Below are 12,827 nucleotides of genomic sequence, written 5' to 3' on the forward strand. Positions count from 1 at the left end.
AGCTGGCTCTTAAATATGACCTCATTTTCCTGTGTACCTGCTTGCGGGGCCCTCGTTACTCTGAAACGCTCAGGAAAGGATGTGCAACTCGACCTGTGCTCGCAACCTTGGCCCCACGCCAGCCCTCGGAAGGGCGGGAAGAGGCCATGAATACAGCAGCCGAGTCCCAGATGAAAAGTCGTGCATCTCATAAACTGCTCTTCTGCCGAAATGTCAAGCCGAGGCGAGGCTGTACCTCAAACTCAGCACTTGGCATTTTCCTTCTGCCGGCTTTGTTGCCTTGAAGCAAACATGGACAGTGAGGATTTGTGTAGGGCAGGAAGCAGGTGGGCTCCCTGTCAAAAATCTATTATTAGGGCTCTGATCCCCCGCACAGACCAGTGACGGCCAAACAGTGAGAGGCTGAGCTGCGGGGAAGGCCAGGTACTGCCGGGGGGGGGGGGGGGGGGGGGGGGGGGGGGGGGGGGGGGTTCTTTGTCAGTCTTCACAGGAACACAGTCTTCACTTGCAAATGAGCACGACTTAAATGAGAATAGTTCCGATGCGGAGCCTCTCTCAACAAACCCATCATTCAGAATGAAAATTGTAGTGCAGCATCCTTATTTGATATGCCTGCTTTTGACTGCTCTGTAAATACAGCAGAGAACAAGGCCTTTAATAATTCGATGAGTTAAACTTACGATAGCCTAAGAATGTTGTTCCATGTGGGAATAACAGGCTCTGTTCTTTTTTGCCTTATTTTGGTGCGCAAAGGAGATGAGTGAGCACGAAGCAGAAGGTCCTCCTTTCAATTAGTCTTTTCGGCACGATTTATCATTGCTTTTTTATTCATTCACATGTTATCTTCTCCGGGTTGTTTCAGACATTTCAGTATCAAAACGTAAGTTTTCGTTGATAAAGATCGTTATGATAGCTGAAATTTTGTGACAGAGTAGGCATGTTTTTCTAAAATAATTTTATGCATCAATAATCATATGATTGACACCTAAAAAACCAGCCCATTACGAACTACTTCCTATAAAAAAAATCCAGTACCACATTTTATGACATAATTGTAATGTATGGTGTAAGAACTTCAGGCAATCCTGCCAAAACCTCCAGTGGCTTGGACGTGGGAGAAGTTATTCAAAGTAAAATGTAACTGCAACTTGTGGGTTTCCAGTCTGGTTCGCCATCATCCCCACTACACACAGAAAGTCACTAATAGATACATCCGGACGGGTTTACGTTTCGGATCTGAGTGGGCCGCCCTGGGTCTGCGATCACCTAGCGGCCGATGCTGAGCACTCGCTACGTCTGGGCATTGGCCCCGCGTTCCAGCCTGAACCCCTGGCTTAGAGTAAACGATGATGGACCAGACGTGACGTGGGGTGGAGGGCGCACACACACGTGTACAGAGGATGTGCTGTGGAATCGTGCACCTGAGCCTGTATCATTTGTTAACCAGTGTCACCCCAATCAATTCAATAAAAAAGAGGGAACACCCGCCCCAGAAATTGCAGTGTGGAGGTGATGCTGAAGATCCTTTTCCAAACCACGGGACCGGTTCCCCCGAGGTTCCTGCGTACATTCTCTACGCACTTCCTGCCCTGCCCTGCACTGCCCGCCTTTGTAACTGCCCCCTCTCGTGGGCGTGTCCCAGGTTGACCTCACAGTGAAATCCGCTCCAGGAGGCTCGGAACCAAATCAGCTGGGTTCACATTCAGTGGGTAAGAGCCCACACAGCTGACGTCAAATCACTCACTATTTATTTGTAAAATCTAAAAGCACTTTTAAAAATGCCTTTACCATGTGTTTACCATCTACACACAATCATTTCTTAAACCTCCTGTAATACCCTATATGTGATTAGTACTTTTGGGTTCCTGAAATAAAGATCAAATCTTGAAGGTCGTCACTGATGAATTATTTGGAAATCAGTACTAAAGTTGGTAAGGATTAACACTGAATAAAATATGTTCTATTGTTTTAACTAAGTTGATACAGAACCAATCATTTCAAACAAGGATCCAAAACCTTTCATTGAGAACAAGTATTTCTTCCTTTCGGTAAAATAAAACAAACTTGCCAAATAAAATAATGTAAAATGAGTTAAATTTTCAAGCTTGTAGGAAGTGAATTATTTTGAGCCTAAAATTTCTTTCATCAGAAAAATTTCTACCACGCAGAGAAATGTCAGGACTTTGCCTCGTGTAGAGTACGTGTCTTCCTCTGACTTCCTTCAGTGAGCATAATGCGCCCCAGGTCCGTCCATGCTGTCGCAGAGGGTGAGATTTGCCTCACTGTTGCAGCTGAGTAGTATTCCACTGTGTAAACATGCCAGCTTATTAGTCCACCCATCTAAACATGGCTGTTTCCAAACCTTGGCTATTGTAAATAACGCTGCTACGGACACGGGTGCATATATACTTCTGAACTAGTGTTTGGGATTTCTTCGGATAAAATCCCAGGAGTGTAATCACTGGGTCAAATGGCAGTTCCATTTTTAATTTTTTGAGGAAACTCCATACTACTTTCCACAGTGGCTGCCCCAGTCTGCACTCAGGCTCAACATTCCCACCAACAGTGCACGAGGGCTCCCTGTTCTCCACATTCTCACGAGCACTTGTTGTTTGTGGATTTACTGATGACGGCCACTCTGACCGGTGTGAGGGGACATCTCACTGTGGTTGTAATTTGCATCTCTCTGATGACGAGTGATGTTGAGCATCTCTTCACATGTCTATCGGCCATCTGTACGTCCTCTTTGGAGAAGTGTCTGTTCAGGTCCTTTGCCTACTATTTAATTGGATTGTTTGTTTATTTGGTGTTCAGTTGTAGGAGTCTTTATAAATTTTGGATGTTGACCCCTTATTGGCTGTATCATTGGCGAGTATGTTCTCCCATCCTGTGGGTTGACGGTCTCCTTTGCTGTGCACAAACTAGTCTGATGTGGTCCCATTTGTGTATCTTTTCTTTCGTTTCGCTTTCCAGAGGACGTATATCACACACACAAAAATATTCCTACAGGGAATGTCTGAGATTTTACTGCCTATGTTTTCTTCCAGGATTTTTACAGGGAACATTGTTTCTTTAGCATCAGTATCAGGGGTGCCCGACTTTTTGGTGTCTCTGGGCTGCACCAGAAGAAGAGTTGGGCCACACATTAAATACACTGAGACACACAATCACACAAAAAAACTCATAATGTTTCAAGTGCATTTATGGTTTTGTGTTGGGCCACATTTGGGCCGCAGGGTAGACACCCCTGAGACACGGAAGTATTTGCGTGGCATCTTAATTAGCCCTCCTGGTTTCACAAAAATATTCCCTCTGAACACCAAACAAGCTTACTTTTGATGCCATTCTCACGATGAAATCACTTTTAATTCTATAGTTCCACCTTTGACGGACTCACGCTGGGAGGTTGTATATTTCTCAGCATTTCTCCCACAACTGACGTCCAGGTTTATAAATCATTCGGTTATGAATCTGGTGCCCAGGTCTGGCACCCTGCCCGCTTCCAGTCACCCATGGAGGAGATGGCGAGAGAGCTGACAAAGCGGAGGATGGGACTGGGGATGAGGCACTGCCTCTCCCCCGTGATACTCATTTTCAAGGGCAACAAGCAGAAATTACTGCGTTTATTTACTTCTACAGCCCGAATGGCTCCTTTTACTCAGCACAGAGACCTCCGTCTGAAACCATCGGCGTTGGCCGCTTTTGACGCTGACCACAACGAACGGTGCGTTCTGCATCATGGCCCAGCACAGATGTGTAACTGAAACGATCTCTCACCGAACAACGTTTATGCCACCTCCGTGCCAGAGCACTCTGACATGTTTTCTCTCCTGTTTCATTTTTTTGGATAAAAATGTCGGTTTAGGGCTCATCAGACTGACTCTCTAACACACTCACGAGTTTGGGAAGCGAAGTGTGAGAACCATCGCTTTACTCCGGATTCCAGACTGACCAGTACGTGAAACGGCTCGGCCGACGTTCCTCACCCGAGTGCTCTCTTCCCCACGCCACCCCTCGCTGTGCCAGCCAATGTGCTTCGAAAGGACATTTCCGCCAGGTGACTGAGGCTCCACAGCACTCACCCCCCCATGGGCCTGGCTGTTTCTCCACGCAAGCAAACTCGCAGGAACCTTCCTCTGGACGAAACCACGGAGGCTGAGTAAAGAGCTGGAGGACGCTGGGAGGCAAAAGGTGCCTCCCGGCTGTGCAAAGCACATGAGGACTCCCAGGTGGCTCTTCAGAAATCCCACCGCCTCTCACTTACGGCAAGTCTGTGATTCAAGCAACTGTTGCGGAAGTAGACTTTCTGGCGCTCGGAGGGAAATCTGTTGGCGAGTATTAGCGTGGAGCAGTGGTAATGTTTTTAATCTTGTAAAAGTATCCGGCGAATTTCGTGTGACAGTCGGTACTGAAGCTGCGTTTGGCGTCCTGGTCCCCAGGACCGGGCAGAGCAGGGAGGTACTTAGCCACTCGGGTGTTTGCGTCACTCCTGAGATTCAAAGCCGTCACTATTCCACACAACCTTGCGAAGCTGGGCACTGCGGGGACCTGGCCAGGGAACCTACTCCTGTTTTAAGATACATTATCACTGTCTTCATAGAGCGCTTTTTCCGATCCCGTTACCTTCCAGTTAAAGCCAACATTGCATTACAGGAGAAAAACTAGTAATTTTGTCAATATGGAGAAAGGCTATTTTCAACACAGATGGTCTAAGTGTGCAGGGCCTTTTCGAGTAGAACCCACCAGAAGCGAGGTGCAAGCCCTCACAGACGTCGGGACGCTTTGTTGTTGATGGGGGACATCCCGCCCTGGCCTAGCTGTGCATGCGGCCCAAGGGGACGTTGGTCTACGAGCGCACGCATCTTAGAGATGGAGCTTTATGGAAATGTTACCAGGCCCTGGGGTGTGCGGGGCTTGTTTCCAGGCCCTGCCATCATTCCTGGCGTGCACGCTCTTCCTAACGCTGCGTTTCTGGGCTCGTGTTACGCTGAGTGATGGCACGAGAGAACATTCAGGAACTGCAGCTTGAATGATGAAACGCGAACGGCATTACATAAAACACTAATGCAATAGCTGTTCCGTTAGTTTTTAATGCCCAGCAGCCCCTGGGACCCCCTTTGCTCTCCTGCTGCTACCGGGCAGGTGGGAGATGGACCCAGCTGCCAGGAAACAATGCGTGGGGTGCCCACTCTGACACCCCTCTTTTGGGGGCTGTGCTGGTGCAGCCCCTGGGATTCCGCCCCACATGGACATGAAGGCCCTGTTCAGTGGCTCCTGCTCCCTGTCTGCCTTTCTCCTTCTGACGTCGCGGGAGGGGGACTGGCGTTCAGTTAGAAGCAGAACACGATCTATTTTTTTCCTTTTTAAAGTCCTGGCTCACAGACACCCCTCGTGCTCAAACACACGATGCCGCAGCGTGGAGAGCTGCGTCTGTGCCCCCCAGCCCCCCTCCACGCATCCGTGGGACCGGCAGTGCTGTCCTGGGCAGTGGGGCGCTGCTCTGTTCTGTATACTCACCACCATCTCCGTCACCAAGGAGACTAATCCTCATACCAGCTCAGCCAAGAACCTCCCCGCATTGTTTCTGCAAGGCCAAGTTCATTGTCACAGCCGCAGAGTGCACAGAGTGAGGTACTGAATGGGGACCTGGGGGTGAAAACGTCTCTTTCTGGTTTCAAGGTGAGTGTTCAGTGACGACGGGGGACAGGGTGCAGGGCTGCGAGGGTCTTGTCAGCTGAAACTACAGACGCCACCTTTCAATGGCTGGCTGGGGTGGCTGTGAAAGCGAGGGTGTGTTTCTAGATTTCACAGTTCTAGGACACGTGGAAGTGAATCAAGACTGTGAGAAGGTCAGAGTGCTTCTGTTTTCCTCTTGGAAGGCCCTGGTGTGAGCCTTTGCTCCTCCGTGACCAGACCCTCAGGGCACCGAGAGACCAGAGGGACACATGGCTCACCGCCCAAGAGACAGCTGGGGAGCCCCAGCGTGGGACCCATCACCTTGTGCCACCAGCAGCCTGTATCTCACACGGAGCTGTACCTGACTACCCTGGCCACGAGGGACTTGGACCAGCAACAGAACCACGTGGGGTCACAAAAGCCACGACCCTGGTGTTGACATGCCCTCCTGGTTTTCCGTGACCTCCAAGAAAGCAAGGTGCAAACACAAGGCCACACCTACCAGACACTCCGCCATAGGTCGTCCGCTTCCCGGCGCCCACTGCCGGCCAGGGCGTGCCGTCGGCTCTGAGTCCCATCAGGCCAGAGACCGTGTTGGTGGCTGTGACGCCGTCTGCACCACCTACGAAAAGCACAGGGACGCTGACCTGCAGTTTTCAGAGGGACGCTGGGAAAACCCATTCAGACCCACGTAGCCCAGGAAAACACACAGTGCACCTCCTCACGAGAACACTCCTCACACCACTGTCTTTGCTAGTTGAAGGAAGGTGGAGGGTTTAGTCAAAGAACATACATGAAGGGCCCACGGACAAGGACAACAGTGTGGGGACTGACTGTGGGAATGAGGGGTGGGCAGGGGGAAAAGTGGGACAACTCTAATAGCATAAACAACAAAACAGTTAAATAAAAAAGTCTCCACTAATTTCACTCCTTCACTTATGCTTAAAAGGCTAGACATAACAAATTGTAAATGACCACCACTTCGTTCTTGCAATTATTATACAGGTTTGTGGACGCCTAATGTTTTGTGTTCAGTGTTATTTTCCAGGTAATTAACAATATCTTTGCACACCAGGCTGCAGTTTCCACTGCATACGCACTGTGCACGTGATGTGTGGAACCCTGTGCTGACTGTGTGCTTCCTGGGCTCTACAGACGTCTCCTGAGCCTGTGGTTAAGGCAGTGTACTGCTAGGCCTGATGAAACACAGTGGGAGCTCACAAGCAAGGTCACACTGTGGAAGCTGCTATCTTATATATTTTTTTACTTTCTTAGAGGGTCAAAGGCTGGATCGTGACATTATTAGGTCCTCCGCTCCAGAGTGATTTGCTGTGATGGGTTTTGATTCATAATTCTTTGTGTGTGACATTCAAGCTCTTTTGTCCCCCGAGCCAAAGTCTGGAGTCTATTTATGAGCTTGAGTGGTAACCATGTGTGTCTGTGGGCAAAGATATACTTTTAAACGGCTCCGGAATTCAGGTCGGTACTTACGTAACTGGGCAATTGATGCAGGTCTGGAACGCTTACCTTCCTTGGCGGCTCTTGCGATGCTGACGATATTGGTGACATTTGGGGTCAATTTGGCAAAAAAAGGAATGCGAACAGCTTGCCTAACCCAGCGACAGATGTTCCGCACCAGCTCTGGATCCTGTTCAAGTAGATCGGGAAATTGAGAATGCAGTTAAAGAGCAGGCGGTCCCAACACACATCCGAACCACCACATGGCTGGAGGTGTGCAAGGCAGACCCACCTCGCCACGAGCCTGCCCCACAGCGCACTTCCCAGTGTTACACCTGGACTCCCTCCGGAGCTGCGTGAACACCCTGGACGTGAACTGCAGGTTCACAGCACAACTGTTTCCCTCCTCAACGGAGCCTTCGGAAAGTAGAATTACAAAGAACCGAATGGAAGACTGTGTTGTCTACTTAGCAGGAATAAAACAAAGTTCTGGTGGCAAGTTTGGGAAGCATGACAGAATTTCCAGTAACTACCTTGGTTTAAGTGTGTAACCAAAAATATTCAAGCTGTGGATCCCCAGGTGGATGCTATGAACTCTGCCGCCCGCTACATTCATTGTTTCAAGCCTCCGTCTTGCTGACGTGTGTTCAGAAGGAAACCGGCACCCTCCCCGTTGGTCCATTATGAGATGTATTCTGTGCCAATACGGACTTGGCATCGGGAACGTCAGCGGGCTTCTGTGACTGTTACCAAGATCTGCATGGCACTTTTCAACATTCACCTACTTCAAATAACCGACCAAAATGGCAGTAATGAAGTAAACTCTCAAATGCTCATTTTTAAAAGCAAGGAACAGATGTTCTACGGCACCTGTCCATCCCCTGAGGTTTTTCAGGCTTTGGGGTTCCCACAGGACAGGACCGCTGGAGGGCAGTCACCTGTCCCATCCATGGAAAACAACTTAGCCGTGGTGACATTCTTTGATTTCAACACACACAACAGTCCCTTTTTCATTACTCTTAGTGCAAAATGTACTCTGACAGGTACTGATAATGCGCTTTGATACATTACCATAAAATATGCAACAGCAACTCATTGCTGAATTTGGTAACATTAGCTTAGCAAGTTAAAATGCTTTTTGAATAAAAGAAAAATCCAGACAATACATAGCCATATATTTAAACTATGAAACGGCAGGCAAGTATATCATTGGTAATTAATATTTTTATATGTAAGAAAGTTGCTCTTTGCATTTTAACCTTTCCAAGTCTCTTAAGATGAGATCTCTAACGCTGTAACCTTTAGAAAGAACCTTTCCACGCGGGCGTAGTGTGTCTCGATCCATCATCTCGTGCGCACGGGCTAGGACTCCTCGCTGAGGGCGCTTCTGTTGATTGCTGTTGTCTCCGCTCAGCAAAGCTAGTAATTGTAACTAAAAAGAATCTTTGGCTTTGCTTGCTCTCCTTTTCAGAACAGTAATTTCTTCATTAAACAAAAAACACTAGAGGAGCACGGTACGGGATGATGTACAGGGCACGCGGGGCACCGTGAATAGTAAAATCTGGAGACCGAGCCGCACGAATTCTGCCTCATGAAAATGGAGATGGGCCCCGGCCCGTGCAATGCTCATAAATATTCATAACCGCAACACCGCGTTATGAAGGTAGTTGCATCTTTGTGACTCTCATTTTTAAGTTATGAATTTCCATGGGACTTAGCCTAGAAATGACAGTAACGTTAGATGCTGTGAATTGCGTGTCCTTTGTGAAATCTCTCCTTCAGCTGGAATTTGACAATAATTTGAAGATCACTTGCATTGCATACTCCATGGCAGGTAGCCTGATGAGAAATACTGAAACAAATTTAAAATCTTATTTGGTTCCAGCTGATTAGATACTAATAGTCGAATACATGCTTCTCAGTGGCTTTCAATACTGTTGACCACCACGTCAGTGTAATTCACTTTGAACACTTGCCATTCTCTTTACTTTTATTTTTCGGTTGGTTATCACTAGTGGGATACTTTCAATGAATGCCTTTCACCCACGGTTTAACGACTTGGAGTTTGCCCCGAGCCTTTCACTTTTTTGAGAAAACATGGTCCCTTGTTAATGGTGTGTGCTTGAATCATCTCCTCTGTCTCTGCGTGGCCCTCCTGTACTTCTGTGAGTGGTCGTGGTATTCAGACACATTTTTCTCATCTGCGTCCTCATGCAAACCAGCTGTTGACTCATCCCCATACCTGGCTGAAACACAATTTGATTACCTGGGAGTTTTCAAAACCATATCTGACCAACTTTTTTGTGAAAATTAGTGACTGCTCTGTAAGTTGCGAAGTTCCCCCTGACATGCACACTAGGGAATATTCCAGAACAAGCAGCAACGTGGCCAGGCTAGTAACAGGAAAAAATGAATGTGTATCCTCTGGGGAATTAAAGGAGAGACTACACCTCTTCATACTTTCCCGGTGCCCTCACACTTTGGGTATTAATATTCAAGATCTCGAAGAAATGTGCAGTGTGCCTGCACCCTGACCTTCTCATTCCCAGTGACAGCTTCCCGTGGGGTTGCCTGCCTAACCAGCAGGCTTTTAGAATCTTACCGACAAGAGTAGAATTTAGACAATTCCTAACTCTCTCCCAGGTCTTCAGGACAGGATACACACGTCGGTACTCTGGGCTCTCAGACCAATTAACGCTCCAACGTTATCCACACCAATAACAAGCAAGTAAAACAAACAATGCTGGATGGCTCCCCTATCTCTAGGCATGTAACACGGTAGGCACTCAACAATATTCCTTGTGTCCATGAGAAAAGAAGGAGTGAAAACTTGGCACATTTTCAACTAACTTCTTCATAGAGCCACCTGGAGTCATCGGAGCAGAGCACGTCCGGGGTGAAGGAAAATCCGGGCATACTTCGTGATAGGTAAGGTCTAGAAGCATAAATCCAAGACTTGTTTACAAATCTGGAATCCTTTTAGATGGAAATGAAAAAGTGGTGGCTAATCATCCAAAAAAGAACAGCTTAACAGCTTCAAGTGTCTCAACCACAGAAAGCCCACCTGCTCACCAGGTGGTGCCTGTCTCGTCCCACAGCTGTTACCAACGCCCACGCTGACCGTGACGGGGAGTCACTCCCACAGCCACGGGGCACGTGCACGCATGCTCGCGTGTTCCTCTCCAAGACCTGCGAACCCGTCTGTCATTGACGGCATCCCCGAAGAATGTGCTGCGGCAACAGAACGCGATTTTCTGCGTAACTGGACAGGCAGGGAAGCCCCGGAGCCCTTCGAGAAGAGGGTGAGGGTCCTGGGGGCTGATGGCCATCCCGAGGGGCTACCCGGGGTGAGGGTGCCAGAGCAGACTTGACAAACGGGAGGAAAGCGAGTAGACACACGCTTGGCTTCCGTGACCTCTGTGATGAGGAGCAGCCCCGTGCCTGTCGGCAATTAAGACCGTCTGGGACAGATTCCGGTTCCAGGGAGGGCCCAACCGCGACGAGAACAGCAAGAACTGGAACATGTAGAGAGCCAAGCGGACTGTCTGTTCCACTGGTTCCCGTTGTCTCAAACTGGTTGTGTTTAGAGTTCCATTTTTCTTCTGGGCTGTGAGATAATGACTTCTAATTCTAGGGACTCGTCTGTCCCTAGTCATCTGTGATGGAGGCTCTGTGACCCATGCCCCCGCCACATCTGTGGCGGGAGAGGCAGCCCCTGCTGGGGGGCAGCGTTTCCCCCAATTACCTGGGGCCTCACATCTCACAAGGGAAAAAGCGCCAGAGAATGAGAGTGGGAATTTCTTGATAAGCTAAATTGCAAGTGAAATTTTTGACTTTAAGAAACATTCCTCTTCAATTTACCTGGTAATTTTCACTCTGTACAATTCTCTCAAAATGGCTTTCTTACAAGGTGGCATTTCAATGACTGCAGTGAAAAATTTTACCAGTTATAAAATGTTTCCACTAAGGAGCTGTGAAGCCTTCATTCGCGTGGCCGGGCAGCAAGTGGCTGGCATTTATGAGGTCCTCTCTTCTGCTGGAGAGGCCTGGGGTCCAAAGACCAATCTGAGCACCTATTTCGACTTCTTAATTTTCTTTCCCATTATCATGTCCTAGACCATCATCGTCCTTAGCAAAATCGCTCCCCAAAGTGAAATGCAGCCATCACTTGTAAACTAGAGCTACGAAAGGCTTCTCCTTCCTTTTTACCTGTAAGACTAGATGGAGCTTCCAAGGGATAGGCAAAGTGAGGCATTTGTCCTTCTGTGTCGATAAACTAGGACAGAAACAGGTTGTTGGCTCCAGGGAGTGACACCCTCCAGGTAGAACCGCTAGTCAATGCAGAGATTGCGCCCGAGTGGCATGTTTTAAATTAATATACGTGGTATCATGGGTCCCCTGCCTAGGCTTCCTGATAAGAATTCTCACAACACGCCCTGGCCAATGTGGCTTTGTAGGTTGGGCATCATTCTGCAAACAAGAAGGTCATAGGTTCAGATTCTGGTCAGGGCACATGCCTACGTCGCCAGTTTGGTCCCCAGTCACAGCGCGTGCAAGAGGCAACTGATCGATATTTCTCTCCCTCCTTTCCCCCTCCCTTCCCCTCTCTCTGGCATCAACAAAATAAAAATAAATAAATAAAGTCTAACAACGATGCGATTGACTTAGAAAACCGTCTCCCAGTGTCCTACAAAGGTAAACCTGCCCTTACCAGTCCACCCCACGATTCCGCTCTCGGTTAGATCTCTGGGAGACGTGGAAACCCCAAGGTCTGCACGTGACTGCTCACGGCAACTTTCCAAAGTAGCCCCAGATTGAAGACAACCCACATGGTCATTCATGTGGAAGAAAACCCAAACTGTAGCATAGCCACACACTGGATACCATCCAACAGTAAAAAGACACGCACTACTGAATCATGCAGCAACTTGGGATCATTTTTATATGTATCTGTCCAGAGGGTATCCAGCCACGCACTGTGAAAAACAGGGACACTTACTGAAGAAGACACAAGCTACAAGAAACACTGCACACAGGACGACGACGCCTCAGTCCCCTTCAAAGCGGTCTCCTTGGGACCTCACACAGTTCTCCCGGCGTCTCTTCCACTGTTCGAAACACTCTGCAAAGTCCTGTGTTGGAATCGCCATCAGCTGCCCCATCATATTTTCCTGAATCGCGACAGTTTGAAATTCCTGGGAAGCCGGGGACCGAGGGCAGCCCTTCCCATCCTGTTGGCCCTTTAAGGGCGGCTGTCCATCACTCTGTGAGTCAGAAGCTCTGTGGTCCTACAGCCTCTGCTCTGACTTCCCCGCAGCTCCTCCCATGGCTGCTTCCTCCCACTTTCTGGCTCACGTTCTCCTGCTCTCCACGTTGCCTCTCTAGTTCCCCAGTTCAATTCCAATTTCCCTACCTTCTCCCGTAGAGTCTGTTTGTGTCGAAACACAGCTACACAGGACAAGATGTAAAGCAAATGGTGGAATCACACAACTGCCCTCCTTCTGACCTAATCCACACCCTTCCTGCTCATTTTGTACGAGATCCTCCCCACTGAAGCAAGTCCGGGGGGCACATAAACCACCGCCAGGGTGCACTCACGGCTGGAGAGTTGCCTTCTCTACCCGTGGGCACCGAGGTACAAGCACATGCCCTAGGCCCAGCTGCCGGAACCCCAGCCAGACATCCTGACCTCA

The 12,827-nt window shown here is 48.8% G+C and overlaps 1 protein-coding gene across 2 annotated transcripts in view; it reads right to left on the reverse strand.

The window, feature by feature from the left end:
- DPYD (dihydropyrimidine dehydrogenase) overlaps positions 1-12,827 on the reverse strand; it is a 548,339-nt gene that overhangs the window by 137,023 nt on the left and 398,489 nt on the right. For both annotated transcript variants that reach the window (XM_024570281.3, XM_053915805.1), the window contains 2 exons: positions 7,204-7,324; positions 6,179-6,298 (listed from right to left, as the gene is read on the reverse strand). In XM_024570281.3, coding sequence (XP_024426049.2) covers positions 6,179-6,298; positions 7,204-7,324 — 241 coding nt within the window. The remainder of the gene's footprint in view (positions 1-6,178; positions 6,299-7,203; positions 7,325-12,827) is intronic.

This window comes from Desmodus rotundus, chromosome 12 (genome assembly GCF_022682495.2).
Source record: "Desmodus rotundus isolate HL8 chromosome 12, HLdesRot8A.1, whole genome shotgun sequence".
Classification (NCBI taxonomy): Eukaryota; Metazoa; Chordata; class Mammalia; order Chiroptera; family Phyllostomidae; genus Desmodus; species Desmodus rotundus.